This window comes from Bactrocera neohumeralis, chromosome 3 (assembly GCF_024586455.1).
Source record: "Bactrocera neohumeralis isolate Rockhampton chromosome 3, APGP_CSIRO_Bneo_wtdbg2-racon-allhic-juicebox.fasta_v2, whole genome shotgun sequence".
NCBI classification, from domain to species: Eukaryota; Metazoa; Arthropoda; class Insecta; order Diptera; family Tephritidae; genus Bactrocera; species Bactrocera neohumeralis.
In genome coordinates this window covers 6,702,199-6,718,529 of record NC_065920.1, presented here as the reverse complement: position 1 = coordinate 6,718,529, position 16,331 = coordinate 6,702,199, and the positions used below count along the sequence as shown (strand labels likewise).

The following is a 16,331-nucleotide window of genomic DNA, read 5'->3' as shown; positions in this document are numbered from 1 at the left end:
GCTGAAGGTATTTCCCTGCTTCGATCAGCGCAAGTTGCAAGAGTATAAAGTGTTCAGTTACTCCCGAGCTTCGCTCTTCCTTACTTGTTTTTATTTGTTGTTTTATTTTATTGTTTTAACAGTTGTTGAAAGTAGCTCTGAGTAATGACATTCACTTAATTGCTTGACTACCATTGTGCGTTTAGTAAATACTCGCTAAATCAATATTTTCACACTGCCAATATTATTATTTTTAGCATAGAAAATGTTTTTTAGTATTTCATGTTGTTAGATTTGCTTAAACTTCAAGGTTAAAACTGTTTGTTTTGTAATTCTACTGTAAATGTAAGGCGATTCAAAGGAACACGGAGCGTATGAGTAATCTCCAAAGCAACTAAGATCTTATCAATATAGCGAAATAAAGTACTTAAAACCCCTACTACGGTTTAAAAGATCTTCCATTCTAGTTAAAACAATTCAACTTCAGAATTACAACTTTTTTCGGTTGAATTTTCATTCATGTTGGAAAACTGAAAAAGTAAAGATTTGACAGATGATTAAGTAGATTTGTGGTTCTCTGAGGCTTAAACCAGTTTTCAGGGTCTATCCCTGATTTTCAGTTGTTCTCCCTGGTTCGCAGTGGCAGTCATTAGTTATTGATTCTTCTTTCTTCTCAGTTATTCTCTTACTGGTGCTTAGTTACTCTCCATGGTTCCCCTTGCTTCTCAGTTGTTCTCTATTTGGTTCTTAGTGGCTTTCTCTGGTTGTCAGCGTTGAATTTCCCCTGTTCTCAGTGGCTCTTTCCAAACTAAACAAATCAGATTTGACAGACAATTAAGCAGCTTTTTGAAATCAAATGACCATCAGAGGCCTCAGGGGCTGTCTTTGGTTCGATTCTCAAATGTTTTCTCAGGCTCTCACAGGTTTTCCCTGGTTCTTTTTAGCTCTTACTAGTTGCCAGTGGTTCTCATTAGTTCTCTACGGTTCTCAGTGGTTCTTTCCAAACTAAAAAAATAAAGGTTTGACAGATAATTAAACAGCTTTTGTAGTTCTCAATCATTCTTACTGATTTTCAGCGGCTATGTCGGGTTCTCAATGGTTCTTTCTGGTTCTCTGTGACTCTTTTTAGTTCTCCCCGATTCTCAGTGGATCTATCTAGTTCTGAGTAGATCTGCTTGGGTTTCTCATCTCCTCATAAATACGTTTTCGAATATGTATTTATAAAGTATTTCTTAAACTACTCATACTAATTTTTAAATGACGCAGCAATTAAATGTGTTTTGCTAAAGCAAATCCAAACCTTAGCCCTACTACAAATCAAAAGAGGAAAGTAGTGAAGTCAAAGCTCAAACTAACAATGTCAAAAAAAATTAAATCAAAACATTCAAAGACACTTCACGTGTTCGGATCGCTACAAGGATGATGATAACTAAGACTGATTACGGCGAACCGCTCAAAGCGTATGAAAGGGCGGCAAGCGCTAAAAGAGCTCTCTGATTTTATTTTGAATACATACATATACTCGCATATACATACATATGTACATATTATTCTACACTTGATTAAAATTTTGTGCAATTATGTTGTTTATGATCGCGCTGAAACTCAGCTAAGCGAAACGAAAGCTGGTGATAAAAGCTCCATCCTCAATTTATTTTCAATATTTTGTGGACTTCAAGCTCTGCATAACCTTTCCCATCACAAGCTCAATCGCTACTCGCTGTATTAATATAAAACTACAACAAAAATAACTGCAAAATACGTTGAAATATTTCAATTTTGCCAAAAACAACGACAACACTTCCGAATGTTCGCTCATACATACATATATTTGACTAATTCTGAGTAATCGTACATACGTATACTTATTAATATTATTGTTTCGGTTTTGATTTTTATGTGCGCCTCACTTCCTCTGCTCATTCAAGCGTCACACCGTCGCACGTCATCGATCGCTCCGTCGTCTGCGCTTGCGCGAAGGCCGTCTCGAACGCTTCAATCGCCCCCTACACCCCCACAAACGGCCACTAACTGCGAGTGCTCGTACACCTGTTATGCTGATGAGCCGCACAACAACAACTTAGAATCGCCGTCAGTCGTCACAAGTTCTCCGCGCCTGCAGCGCCAAGGCACTCAGGTGCTACGCGACGACAGTGCTGAGTCAGTAGCGTTAGACAGCTGCCAGCAGGTGTGCCCAGTTAAACACTTCGATCGCGCTGTATCTCGGCATTCAAGTAAAAATAATAATCATTAAATATTTGTACTCTTTATTTTGTTCAAGTCGTGTAGTGTTTTTAAAAATGCAGTTTGTGCGCGTAATCGGCATTATTTGTTGTTTGTTTTTGATTTGCACACCGCTCAGCGTTGATGCCATCAATCGCAGAGGTACACACATAACTTATATATATATACGCTCATACTTGTATATATACATATTTACAAAGTTATTTACCAGTGTATTTCCACAGTTTGCTCACTCGCACTCTTTCGTTTCTTCACCTCCGCTCATTTGCATAACAACTTTTTTGTTGTTTTTGCTGAGATTCTCTTATTTTTCTATTTATTGGTTTTAATTTGATCTTTGTATATTTTTCGTAGTAAAACTTTGCTTGCAACCGCCTCAAAGCGGCCGCTGCTTCGGCTATGTGTCTAGCTTTGCCTACAACCCGGTCGCGCGCAGATGTGAGGAGTTCATCTATGGTGGGTGTGGCGGCAATGATAATCGCTTCGATTCGAAAAAGGAGTGTGAACTTACTTGTCGTGATGTTTAAGCGGCGATTTGGCGCGCTGATTTTTGCTGGTGAAATTTGGAAATGTGATTTTTAATACTCCTACTTTAGGCCCTTTTCACTCTTTATTAGAAAGCGTAAACTAATTTATTAAAATGCTCAAAAATAAACTAAAAATCAAAATTGAGATTATAAAGAAAGTTTTTATGATTATTTTTGTTTAAAGTATAAAATTAAGATTTATAGCTATGTTTGAGCTAAGAAGCTGACGAAAGATTTTGTTAAAAAACGCGAATGCTGCAATGAGGATAAGGAAACTTACGATACTGCGGACTTTTCTCAGCTACCTGGACAAGAATTTTATACAGCCGATTCTCAAGGAAATGTTGCTGAAAAATTCAAAGCCAAAAGATTGATAAAATTTCCAAAGAAATTTCTTGTATGGCTGACAATTTTCAGTTGTAGCAAAAGGAGCAGCTCATTCTTTATATCGGATACCATCAACAGCGAAATATATGTGAAGGAATGTTACAAAAGAGATTGCTCCCATATTTAAGACAACATGAAGTGCCCAGGTTTTGTTTGGTTTGAGCTCGCGTCATGCCCCTATAGCTTAGAGTGATACCATACACGGTCCTGATTTTAACCGATCGGTTTATATGACAGCTATATTTTATAGTTATCCGATATCAATAATTCCGAGAAATAGGCAGCTTCTTTGACAGAAGAAGACGTTTGAAAAATTTTAAAGTCATATCTCGAAAACCTAGTGACTATTTAGCATTTATACTGACAGACAGTAAGTTTAGTTTCTCCGGTGGTTGTCAATAACACATTGCAATTTGGCCAATAAAAAGTCTGCCATAAAATCAAATGTTTCATTAGGAGACGTTTTGAAACCTTTAGGACTATACTTTGTTCTGGCAAGCATCGTACAAAGAAGTAAGAATCAAATATATAATCATTAGGTTGGGTTAGGTTAATCTGGTAGGCCAATAAGCCACACATTGACCAGTTTTGGTCTTTTGCTTTACCGGATGGAGTTCAGTTGCTAGGTCCTAGGTTATTCTTTAACATGTCTGCGCTTGACGCGAGTTTTAACAGACTCTGCGGCCTCACTATCGATACCACAGTATCAGATGCTTACAGCGTAGTCTTGCCAATGCGGGACAAGTGTACAAGAGATGCTCCATTGTTTCCTTGGTGCCCTACTCTACACATTTCCTGCAGTTTTCCCGATCTATCAGTCCCATCCTGCGGGCGTGTGTCGCCACTAGACAGTGACCAGTTAGTATTCCCATCATGTTCCTACAGTCTCTTCTATCGAGTGCCAATAGGAATTTTGTGTACTTCCAATCTACCGTTTTGCACATGACTTTTGCAGTTTTGCATCCAGGTAGCTCGTTCCATTGGGTTTTGATTTTCTTCACCATGCCTCCGTCGAGATCGTCGTATAGACAATGCATGGGTTTTGCAAAGTTGATCACGATTTAGGATGTTAGCTTAGCCTTACACCATTCTTGGCAATTTCGTCCACTATTTCATTGCCCTCGACCCAGCAGAAGTGAAATATTTGCTTCTGGCAATATTTTCCTCTTCTGTCCTGCTTCACTTCTGCCTTGCTTCACAAGACACTTCTGGCCGAAATGCGATACGAGGTTACTGCCTTGATTGCTGCTTGGCTGTTTAAGTAGATGTTGACTCTGGAATTGCCTGCTGGTGCATTAGAGGCCAGCTCCGCGGCTTTCGCAATAGCAAAGATCTCAGCTTGAAATATACTGCAGTGGTCCGGTAACTTAAATGTTCCCGCAGCAACTCCATCGTCTATTTTTGAGCCATGCGTATAGATGTTTAATATACCTTTACGGCAGCCATCTCTTTCTATATTTATTTTGAACCTTCTTTCTCAGTTGAAATGGGGGATCAGGTAGTCAGTGTTTGCCCAACCTTCATTACCCACCGAGCTATGTCCAAAGGTTTTATATGTAAACTCTTCTGTAGCCAGTAGTCGTCCTGCTGATTTTTCTGCGCAGTTTTAAAAGAATAGGTGTATAGGAGGAACCGCCGTTGGAGTTGTACTTAAAACTGCCGTTATGCACAGCGCAGTGAGCTCCTGAACCCTTTCCATTGGCTTCTGGTAGATGGATTTCCGTACCCCTGCCCACCATACTATTGCACAGTAGAGCATAGGCCCCATAGGCATCATTCTAAACAGGTTTGCCTAAGCCTAAGCCCATGAGTCTAATACTAGTTTCGAGTCAGCTATTCTTAAAGCGTAGTTTTTTAGGGATCCTAACGATTTTGAGATATCCAAATGAAATTTACTACATTGCTCCACTTTAATAATCTATTCATCATTTGTCGTAGTCGGTTGGATCGGACAACTATATCACATAATTTCAACCTATTATTCAGATTTTTACACTTCGCCCTTTCTAACTTGAAATCAGTTTAAGACACATAGGCTATTGGGTAAAGCTGTTCAGAATGATCCGTAGAACATTTCACGCATACGCATAAGACGGATTGACTCGGTCGGTAGAGAGAAAGAGAGAGAGATTATTAAAATAAATACATTTTCCATTATAAATTCACATTTTGTTACAAAAATTTATTTTTCAATATTAAATTATGCTTACAGTCTAGTAACTACACTATATACGTTTACATATATATTAATCGTTATTATAAATAAACTAATTACAATTTAGCAAAATCGAGAATCACGAAATACATTGTTATTTGTTTTTGTTTTGCTGCTTCACTGCTCCCATTCCCTTATTCTTCTCTATTAACATTGTTCGTCTTATTGTTGTATTTGCTACGTAGCCGCCGATGTCTGGAATTGTTGCAAATTTTTTCGCAATCCTCCAGTGATGCAAATAGTTTCTTATCGGTGCTGCAGCCCATATACTTGCAATGTTGCGTATCCAAGTCGTAGACAATGCCCAAAGTGTTTGAGATGCACAGACCATTTATAGAGGGCTGTACCAGACAAATGTCACCTGTAAGAGAGAGGAGTGAAATAAAATAAATATGTTTTTTTTTGTTCGTGGAAATGTTTTAGTGGAGTATTTGAAGTTTAAGACCCTTTAAGATCCACTTTAATGAATTCGCTCATCTAGCGTATCTTACAATGAATGTTCTCAGCAAAAAACCGTAAAATTCTTGTGTCTATTATCTAAAGTTAGACACACTCTTTTAGAGGTTCAAAAATTTCTGTGGATAATATGGAAGAATTTCTTCGAAGAATTTTTAAGGACGTAGCATATGATCTTTATCAAGAACGACTACGTTTGAGGAAGGTAGTGAGGAGAATTTTGAAGACTAGTATGGGAGCCAGCCATAGCTATCGTAGATAACTAAAAAACTAACTAGCGACAAGAAAAGACACCCCAGCGGTTCCCCGTTCTCTTCGTGTATTTTACTACTGGATGGGGTGGATCATAAGAGATCCAGTGAGCTTTTAAGAGTAGCTTTTTTCTTTTTGTAGGAATCCTAACATATCATTATCGTATCAGTATATACTTGGTAAAGTTGAGAGTTGAGTAAATTTGAACCAAATCTTGGCAATTATTTAAGATTTCTTAAAGTTTTCCAATATGAAAGTAGTAATAGTAGTTAGTGGTCCTTGCTTTGTAACAGACTTTTAGCTCTTCGTAATGTATTTTCATTATAAAATATTACTTAGTATATGTCGCTTATTCTAGTATAAGAACAAAGAGGGATTCAAATTTCAAAAATCAAAGTGTGCTCCTAAGCAGAACAGGTCATCTAAGGCCGATGTAACTTCTTTTTTTTTCTCAGTGCCTATATTCCTTAAGTAGTTATTCGTATTGTTGTCTCAACTTTGCTATCAACATCAACTTTATTATCAACCTGTTAGAATTTCTGAACACAAAAACCATCAACCGTATAAATTTTGCTAAAATGCTTCTTTGGGATTCAATATAAACACTGGGTAACCTATTTTATTTGTAATAGATTTCAAGATGTCTTGGGTTGCTAGGAAAGAAAATTGTTTGAGAGCTTGAGATTTCATTTTTCTCACACCAGCTCGATCTGTTAATGTTATGGCAGGAACTGGATATAGCGAGGAACCCGGAAAAGCTATTCGCCACACAAAAAACTTCTATTCGATAGTTCGATATCTCTTGGAACAGAATCTGTTCTAATGAAGAACATGAGTGGCACTAGTCTATATCACCAGGTTTTAAGTTTTCTATGAGTTGTGGCATGGTTTAAGCCTTCAAGGAAAGTGTTAAGATTTAAAGCAACGAAATGTTGATGTGGTTGTCTCTCTTTCCGATTACAAAAAAAAAAACTTTTTATTCACCGAAATACTTTAAGGCACCGGAAAAGTATAATGCACCGGAAACGGATACATTTGGATACCACTTTTTATTATTTTTTATATCGCCCTTAGTACTTAACGTAGCGCAAACACTGATTGCAGGCCACAATCGCAGTCGCTGGCGTTTTCTCATGCAAACTGTTAGTCTGATTAAATTTTAACCTTGTATGGCTTATTATTTCTTGCTCCGTATTAAAATTAATAAAACTTAAAATATATAATAAAAATAACAATTTTATCGCCTTACGTGCACGTCCATAACTGCCCACGGTCAGGCAGAGCAAGCAGAGTAAACCCAAGACAATATGCGCCTTCATGTTTGATATGTGAATTTTTCCTTTGCGGCAGCGGAAACTGTTGACTTTTTTATTGAAATTTGTGTTTCGACTTAATGTAATTTTATTTTATTTTATTTTATTTTATATTATTTTATTTTATTTTATGTTATTTTATTTTATTTTATTTTATTTTATTTTATTTTATTTTATTTTTATTTTATTTTATTTTATTTTATTTTATTTTTTTATTTTATTTTATTTTAATTTAATTTAATTTATTTTATTTTATTTTATTTTATTTTATTTTATTTTTTTATTTTATTTTATTTTAATTTATTTTTATAATTCTATTTTTTATTTTATCGTGTAAAAGCTAAAATACTGCTGTTTTAAGTTAGGTAGGAACGATCTCCGCGTTTTTTGAAAGTTTTCACGATTTCCACGTGCTCTCCACACTTGTAACAGATTTGTTGTAATTCAGCGCGAATTCGACTTGTTGTAGTGTTTTATTTGCTGTTCGCTATTTGATTTTCGACTTTTGAATTTTCTATAGTTTCATCACTCGCTATGTTGGGCGCGCGTTGCTGGCAATTTCAGATATTTTATTTGTGCCAAAATCAATTTGTATGGCCGCGCAAATGGGATTTCCATTAATTTAGAAAGTCACTGCAATTTCACTTAACACCACTCAAAACACTTTTGAACTTTCAATTAATTTTTTTTTTACTTATATTGACTCTAACTACGTTTCCTTTGGCTCGCTTGTGGCTACTGCTGCGCGGAGTTCTTTTATTGCTTTTGTGAAAGCCTAACGGCCAAGCGCAGCGATTTTATACCACTCGTCTCGAACACCAAAATTTCGATGAGCTAACAGACCACTAAACGTGGCGACCCGCAGATTAGCCTGATTTACTGATTTTGTTCTGGCAGGCAAGGAGGTTGGGCGGAGGGGGCACAGTTGATTGGATTTCACGAAATTCAGTCACGATGAAAGAATTTTTTGTTGCCACTCGTTTATTGTTTTTGTTTTTGCGTATATTAATTTCATATATTTTATATAAGTATATTCTCAGCACAAGAAAGTGTGAAAGTCTATGTGTTTGTGTGCGTGTGTCTCTTTATTTTTCTTAAATTCAGCTAACTTTCCGCTCGTTCTGTGTATGCGCTTTTTATCAGCCGCTTGCACTTCGAAACCTCTGCAATTATTCCACGAAGTATCGCATGTAAATGACCGACCGTTGTGGCTTTCAATTGATAGCGGGCGTTCGGTAAGTTCTCGGCGTTCGCTGCAGCACGACCTAGACGATTGGTTTGGCGTGCAGTTGAAATATTTATTACTAAAAATTAATATAATACTTATGTATGTATTTATGTGTGTGTGGCAATATGTCGCCACGAAATTTGCCAATTAAATTAGAAAACCAAAGATTTTGCGCTAATTTTCTAGCTCTTTGTCGTCTAGAACAGTTACGTTTGTCTCACTACAGCTGGTTGAGTGTTTCACGAGTTTTATTACGAATGGAATGGAACCACAGATTTTACTAAGATTATTAGTGAATGTGGGAAAATAGACTTGAAGAGTTATAAATAGAGACCCTATAGGAAAAAATAAGTGTTTCTTAGTCGTAACTCTCAGGTCTCTGAGAACCGATTCCGACTCGTTGAAGTAATGAAAAATCTAATATAATCTATTAAATTATCTAAAATTTTTAAAAACTTCAGTTTTTCTTTTATGGATCAATAGTCAAATTTTTGTACCCGAACAAGGTATGTTAAATTTTCCCATATACTTGTAACACCCAGAAGAAGACATCGGAGACCCCAAAAAATATATATCTAAATGGTCAGCCTGACGCCCTGAGCCGATTTAGCCATGTCCGTCTGTCTGTTTAGATATACGCGAACTTCTTTACTGGAGCATGGAGCCATGTATAGAAGTTTACGCAAGTGAGGAAAGTTCTCTAATCGCCACCCACTCGGGAGCGGTCAGCAAGGATTCTTATACATATGACTCAAACAGCTCACAACTTACGGCCTTAGACCATGTATCCTCTGGGTAGCCAAAGTACATCCGTTTAAAGACGAGCCAAAGTGAGAAGGCCAACCATCCCTACTCAGGGTTGTGCGGTGGCTTTGGAATCGGCCACGTAAAAAACACCCCCAATGAAAACTAATCAACACCCTCGGACGAGAGACCTCCCTTTTGATAAACGCGAACTACTTTCTCAGTTTTTGATATAACGTTTTCAAATTTTGCCCACATATTTTTCTTTCCAAGAAGCTGTTCATTTATCATCATTTATATCGGAGCCGCCGATATCGCACCACTATAGGATTTAGCTGTCCTACGAACTGAAAGATCGAAATCAATTCCTTGTATTGAAAGCTTTTTCATTTGAGATATCGTCATGAAATTATAAATGGGTTATTGTCTAAGACAAGAGTACAATCTCCGAAGAAATTGTTCAGATCGGATCGCTATAGCGTAAAGCTAAAATATTGTACAAAACTATATTAAGACAGGAGCTATAAAGAGGAGTTTCATATTCCGAACGTCATCTTCCAAATTGTGTTGTTCTTGGAAACATTTTTCGCGAAACCCTTTGCGAATTTCCACAAATTAGCAACTCCGGTTTTAGTTTATTCGTATTCTTGGCATATCAGGTTGTTGTCTCCGCTTTAAACATTTTTTTCGTTCTATGATAGCAATTTTAAGTTTAATTTCCTACTGGGTGCCTTAGCAGAATTTTACTACACACACATTTGCAGAGCGAGAACGCCTCTTATTTTCCAGCTACTCCTGTATTGATGGCTGAATCGATGCTGGTGTGATGCATACGAATTCTCTCGCCAAGCGCTGATAACTCTAGAACAAAGCACAGCGAGCGAAGTGGCGCAACAGAAGGAAATAAAAAAAATCCAAAAAAATTTTGAAAAAAAACCTGTGAGCAATGAGCAGTGATAAGCACATTTCATGCTAATTATCGGCTAACGAAATAATTAACTGTACATAATTATGAATGTATGTATGTATGTATGTAGCACGCAAATTGCCAGCTAAGAAGAGACGCAATACGTAAGCTTTGTTTGGCATGCTGGAACTGGTTCTTGCCGGCATTCACTGCTTACTACTCGCTCAGCGGTTTCGCAACCAGCCAACGTTTTCTCAGTTTACTTGCTAATAATTGCGAAGGATGTGCGTGTGACCTCACTCGAGTCGACTTTGGCAATTTTTTTAATTATAATTTTTTCTTTAAATTATTTTTCGTTTTTTTCTAATATTTTTAACTTAACTTTTTTTATTTTTTTCCATTTTTTTTATTTATTTTGAATTTTTTTCTATTTTATTTTAAACTTTTTTTTAATTATTTTTCTAACTTCTTTTTTATTTTTTTTATAATATTTTGTTTGCAAATAATTTCTCAGACAATTCGCGACGCAGTTAGTCCACTTGCTGACGTGCGCTTTGTATTACAGTTATCAATGGGTGGAACTGATTGTGTTGCATTGATTGTGACGCTATCGGCGGCGTACTACAGTTCATGTTTACCCGCGATGTACATCCATTCATACATATTTACATCGGCTGCAGATGCTGTCAGATGTGTTTATAAACTAATTACTACGATTTCATATTATTGTTATGCTCCTGATTACTAGCAAGAGGCGTTGTAAGCTTGCCGCTAACCCCATACATTGTAACCAAGCTTATCAGCAGCAAGCTCGCTTCGTACACCCACACATACGCAGAACGCACTGTGGAAACTCAAAGAGTTTCGCAAGCGAATCACGTGAAATCCATACTTTAACGCGCGCCGCACGTACACATTCACGTGTAAAGCGGTTGAACGTTGGAGCGTTGCTTACGGAAGCCGAAGCCAGGCAACCGTAACGAACAATGCAATAACTTTTCGTGATTAAATATAAATATAAAATGTCAATAAGTTATTGATAAAGGCGAATAAGTCTGCCTTTCATATTGCGTAGACTCTAATTAGAACACATAAAACGTGTTATTTTTGTTCTTCTTTCATTACAGATCGATAAGGTTCTAAGTATTTGAACTAATAAATAATATATTTATTTATATGTTAGGCAACCATACGCAATAGTTTGCGTATTTCGTAGTAAAGTCGAGTGTTTGGAGCGCTCTGCACCAATTCGTTCGATCATTGACCCTAATATCGTAGATTTGAACTCCTAGGTTCCCCAGTTTGTAGCATTGTTGCTACTCTAAATCGAGAAAATAATTAAAATTACGGACAATGATCTTTCCATGAAATATTTTTCATTCAGCAGAGGGTTTAAAATTTTCTGATAGAACAAAAATTCTTATAAAATCTTTTAATAATTTTATGGTCATTTAAATGTAGCACAGAAGCTCGGCTAAGAACTTATATGATTTTCTGCTCGCAACTCTTGTGTGACCTGAACAATTACTTCGAAGATTGGATTATCGTCTAAGGCAATAATCCATGAAAAATTTCTTGAAGATAACTCGTCCATACCGGCACTTGATTGCGATCGTTCAGTTTGTATAGCAATTATATGCTATAATGGTACGATATCGACCGTTCCGACAAATCAGCAGCTTCTTGGTGAGAAAAAGACGGATGCCAAACTTCAGATCAATATCTCAAAAACTGAGGACATGTACATATTCATACTATATGCAGACAGACGGTCAAACAGACAAACGGAAAGGGCTAAGTCGACTCAGCTTGTTACGCTGATCTTCTATATACTATATATATATTTTATAGGGTGTCCGACGTTTCCTTTTGGGCTTTACAAACATCGTGCAAACTTAATATACTCTGGAGAAAGGATAGCTTATGGTACTAAAGCAATATAACCATTTGATAAGTAATCCTTAATTCATTATGCCAGTTTCTTAATATTATACTAGTTGTTTGTTCGATTCACCACCATACAATTAAAGGACTTATGCAACATATGTAAATGAGGGGTTCTATAAGTTTCTTCTTGTGAACGATCATCCACTATTTTCAAATATTTTCTACATAGCTTAACAACAGTTCAAGTTTCCTTATTCCCCATGAGTCTGTTACCAATGATTTTAAACTGTTTGGGTGTGTATGTCGGTGGGAGCTTTCTCTTCCATCCATATTTGTGAAATAAAGCTCTAAATCCTCTCAACTCATTGTGTTTTTCCTTAGAAATTAGTGGCAGAGTTTGGGTAGCGAAAAAAAGGCGAGCGTTTCAGTGTCTTTTCCTCTGTTAGCTAACTTTCTATTGGCTATTAAGAGCCTTCGCTAGTCTCAATTAAACAATAGTAATTCTCAGTTTTCTCTTAACATATGTACCTTTGATTTCGAAATTTCTTCCTTTTTGGTTTATTAATTTATTAACAAAAATACAAAAACAACAAAAACATTATGACAATGCAAAGTTTAATCGCATTGGACTATGGACGCTCTTGCACAAACTTGTATGTATATACATATGTATATATGTATGTACCTGGATGCATACTCGGTTTTTAATATGGATCAAGTACATTTGAATATTCAATATTGTATACATATACATGTGCATATGTTTGTATCTATGAAATGTATTAATATTCTTATAGGTGGAATTGAAATAAATTAACAGTATATAAAAATATAGCCTTATACCTATATACATACTATACATATATACTTTGCATTGTCATAATGTTTTCATAATAGAAATTTATTTGAATTACACTTTTATTGAAAAAATTTTAACATCTCTGTCTCTCTTTTCTTCAATAATATTCGGTTTCGTGAAAGGTGAAGGCACAAGTACACTTGAGAAGAGTCATACAAGAGTATTTGAAAATTTTATATTTTTTTATTCAATAGTCAATTTTTTTATAATAATTTTAGATATTGTTGGGGACCTTTGAAACTTGAACGCCATTTTCTCCTTTTTTTCAAGATTCCATCCTTACCAAATCGTGTAAAGCGATGTTGATACAGGAGCTACAAGTATATAAAGGAATTCCAGACTCTGAACGCTCTCTTCCATATTTTGTTATTTGGAAACATCCAAACACTCCACTATACAAGAATTCAAAAATCAAATATAAGAAAAAAATTAGGTTAGGTTACACTGGCTGGCTTGCACGTCCTTTAAAAGTCCTTTTTCGCACTTCTATTTTACTACTTATAGTTGAAGTTCGCAAAACGAGTTGACATCCTGTATGAGGAATACTTTCAGCTCAACTGTGCCTCCATCTGGCATTACTCAGTACCAGTAGGTACTTCATGTTTGATAGATGGCGCTGTTATTGAGCGAAAACCCATCCATAGTTAGGTATTATTATCTCAGCTGGACTTGGTATAAATAAGCAAGTTTGGACAAGGAGAGGTTTCATGAATCTCTGAAAATGTTAAAATAGACACCACAAATCGATTCTTTACCCCGTCTCAAGTAACTGAATTGACTGATTTCCAAATTACTATAAATTTGGGATTTCGATAACAAAATTCCTCTCATTTATAATTCAGTATCGACAAAGCTTTTTCCTTACACATTAATTTCATTTAATGTTTTCCACTCAAAGTATTTATTATATAAATCCATATTTTTTTATTATATAAATTCGCATATCTTATGTAATACACTTATAAGGCGCCTTTAGTCGCTTTCCCTTGGATCATCTCTGATACGTCGCGTGCTGCTGGGCTCACTCATTGTAGCGCAAATCCTGTAGACGTCTTGTCATATGCACACATGTGTCTATGCAATCCTGTCGCGAGCCGAAGCTCTGCCCCGGTATGGTGTGACAGCCGCCCAGCACATACATTTGACAGTCGTTGGTGCGCGAGTCAAAGTAGAAACCTTCGATTTCGATGGTGCAAACACCTTCCGACCTTGGCGGCGGCTGCAGGCAAATGTCTGTGGCGATAAAAAGCAAAGGAATTATAATTCGGTACAGTGACTGAACTTGATTTCGCTAGAACAAAACAAATATTGCGTCATCACCAAAATTGTTATCTTTTATATATAAAAAATAATGATTAATTTAATTATGCTTATTTGGAAACCCAAAAAATAGAGCAAAACCCGAAAAGTGTATAGGTTATGGGCTTGTGGACGACGCGTTTAGTATAACAAGATAATGAGCCATTATTGATAACACAATCAACGACAATTTTGGTTGGTAGCAAATAAGAAAAGGAATTTAGAAAATATTGGACCGGCAGCAAGCGCTAAGCCGAGCGGAAGGCAGGTAAACGAACGCTCTCGACACAATTTTTAACGCACAAACAAAATATTAGCGAATATTTGCTGCGAATTAGAAATATATATTTTTATATATGAAAAAACAGTTGGCTGTATATAAAGGGTGCTTTTTAGTGGATTATAGTTCGTATTTCAAACAAATCTGTGAATTTTTGATAAAGATTGTACACTCAGTGTGACTCTTTTCACTTTTCCTTATAGCCAGTTTATAGTTGGTTTCTCAGCATACACCTTGAACTTCAAGTTCCCCCACTTAAAACCTTGAACTTTGAGTTCCTTTAGTATAAACCTTGAACTTTGAGCTTCCTTAGTATAAAAGCTCCCTTAGTATAAACCTTGAACTTTGAGCTTCCTCAGCATAAACCTTGAATTTTGAGTCTCCTCAGTATAAACCTTGAACTTTGAGCTTCCTCAGTATAAACCTTGAACTTTGAGCTCCCTTAGTATAAACCTTTAACTTTGAGCTCTACAGCATACACCTGAAACTCAGAGTTCGAGACCAACTGATAAAACCACTTTTTGATTTAGTTCGGTCCACAAAAATTGATGGTTTTGTTCACTGTAAGACTTGTTTAACTATCCGGTTTGACTTAGACCTCGAACCTTGAGTTCAGAAACCAAAAAGTCGGAAATCGTTTATCGGTAGAACTGATTATTGACAGTTATAGTGCCTCCATCTTCAGTTTTAAAAGTTTCGACATGCAAATCCATCAGAGATTAACCATTTCTGGCTGAAAGAGAGTCTAAAGGGTATCTTCAGGACTGTTCGGTCACCAAATATGGTAGTTGTGATTATTTACGTGCTCGTAAAAGTAGAAAAAATTGCTCAAAACTAATATGTGCCGAGTGATCTGTAAATGTGTCACGGGGAAGACGAACTTTGGAACTAAATTTCCAGCATTTTCAAATATTGTTCTCCTAAAAATCTTTTCATGGTAATTTGCCAAAGTAGTCGTCACATAAATGTCCAACACATGTACGGTCTTTAACAACTAGAAACTATGAAATCGAAAAGAACACCCTTTATGTAGCGCTTAATGCACATATCAAACCGGAAAAAAGCGACTCTCGTCGTAAATTATTCCATATTTTATTGTATTTTTGTTGTTATAAACTCTGATCACGCCCATTTTTCACCGAGTTGCACTCACATACACATACATACATACATATAGTATGTATATATATGTACATCTACCAAACACCTTTCCAAACACATTTTTCTACTCACTTGGTCGTCCGCGCGTTCTAGCCGCCACAGCGCTCACAAACAACAGCAAAATGCCAAGCAAAACAAAGCGACGCAGTTCCATTGCAACGATCACAAAAATCGGCTTGTATATATACTATATATAATATGTAGGCACTCAACACCCGCCGCGACTCGACTCTTGTCACATTCAACGAACACAACCCAACAATGCCGCAAGTTACTTAGGAAGCCGCTACTGCCACCGCAATTCGTCGGCAAGTAACGCAGGCAGCGACGGCGGGTAGTGGGCACACTTGCACTATCGCAATTGACGGTTGATATCAATATACGCTTGGCGCTCAGCGCGCTCTCAGATGACGAAAGCGATGCTGAAAACTATGCTTAATAATAATAAAAGCAATTTATAAGAATTAAAACAACAATAACGCATAAATACTCGTATTATAATATAAGAAGCACATTGCGCGTGTGGTGACAGCTTTACTAGGGGGACCCCATATATTTTGAGAGCAATGTCTTTGAGAGGAAGGTTTATTTCT

At 36.5% G+C, this 16,331-nt stretch overlaps 3 protein-coding genes across 4 annotated transcripts; 1 reads left to right on the top strand and 2 right to left on the bottom strand.

The window, feature by feature from the left end:
- Positions 1–1,816: 1,816 nt before the first annotated feature.
- On the top strand, positions 1,817–2,895 carry LOC126754068 (kunitz-like toxin PcKuz3). The gene is made up of 2 exons (XM_050465947.1): positions 1,817–2,364; positions 2,578–2,895. Exons 1-2 carry the CDS (start codon positions 2,280–2,282, stop codon positions 2,748–2,750), a joined length of 258 nt encoding a protein of 85 aa, XP_050321904.1. The 5' UTR covers positions 1,817–2,279; the 3' UTR covers positions 2,751–2,895.
- Positions 2,896–5,298: 2,403 nt separating this feature from the next.
- Positions 5,299–8,842, bottom strand: LOC126754066 (uncharacterized). 2 transcript variants are annotated; one of them, XM_050465945.1, is made up of 3 exons: positions 8,697–8,842; positions 7,310–8,638; positions 5,299–5,713 (listed from the first exon to the last, which is right to left on the bottom strand). In XM_050465945.1, the coding sequence occupies exons 2-3, from the start codon at positions 7,377–7,379 to the stop codon at positions 5,487–5,489; spliced, it is 297 nt and encodes a 98-aa protein (XP_050321902.1). In that variant the 5' UTR covers positions 7,380–8,638; positions 8,697–8,842; the 3' UTR covers positions 5,299–5,486. The 2 variants fall into 2 exon arrangements, with proteins under 2 accessions (XP_050321902.1, XP_050321901.1); XM_050465944.1 differs by having other exon boundaries at positions 7,310–8,842.
- Positions 8,843–13,852: 5,010 nt separating this feature from the next.
- LOC126754067 (PI-stichotoxin-Hcr2m) lies at positions 13,853–16,076 on the bottom strand. The gene is made up of 2 exons (XM_050465946.1): positions 15,811–16,076; positions 13,853–14,231 (listed from the first exon to the last, which is right to left on the bottom strand). The coding sequence occupies exons 1-2, from the start codon at positions 15,890–15,892 to the stop codon at positions 14,020–14,022; spliced, it is 294 nt and encodes a 97-aa protein (XP_050321903.1). The 5' UTR covers positions 15,893–16,076; the 3' UTR covers positions 13,853–14,019.
- Positions 16,077–16,331: the final 255 nt, after the last annotated feature.

Excerpts from the sequence above, each read along its gene's own strand:
- LOC126754068 (XM_050465947.1), top strand. The coding sequence starts at position 2,280 with ATGCAGTTTGTGCGCGTAATCGGCATTATTTGTTGTTTGTTTTTGATT. Across the intron at positions 2,365-2,577 it reads TGATGCCATCAATCGCAGAG|TAAAACTTTGCTTGCAACCG; the intron begins GTACACACATAA and ends TATTTTTCGTAG.
- LOC126754066 (XM_050465944.1), bottom strand. The coding sequence starts at position 7,379 with ATGAAGGCGCATATTGTCTTGGGTTTACTCTGCTTGCTCTGCCTGACC. Across the intron at positions 5,714-7,309 it reads GGGCAGTTATGGACGTGCAC|GTGACATTTGTCTGGTACAG; the intron begins GTAAGGCGATAA and ends TCTCTCTTACAG.
- LOC126754067 (XM_050465946.1), bottom strand. The coding sequence starts at position 15,892 with ATGGAACTGCGTCGCTTTGTTTTGCTTGGCATTTTGCTGTTGTTTGTG. Across the intron at positions 14,232-15,810 it reads TAGAACGCGCGGACGACCAA|ACATTTGCCTGCAGCCGCCG; the intron begins GTGAGTAGAAAA and ends TTATCGCCACAG.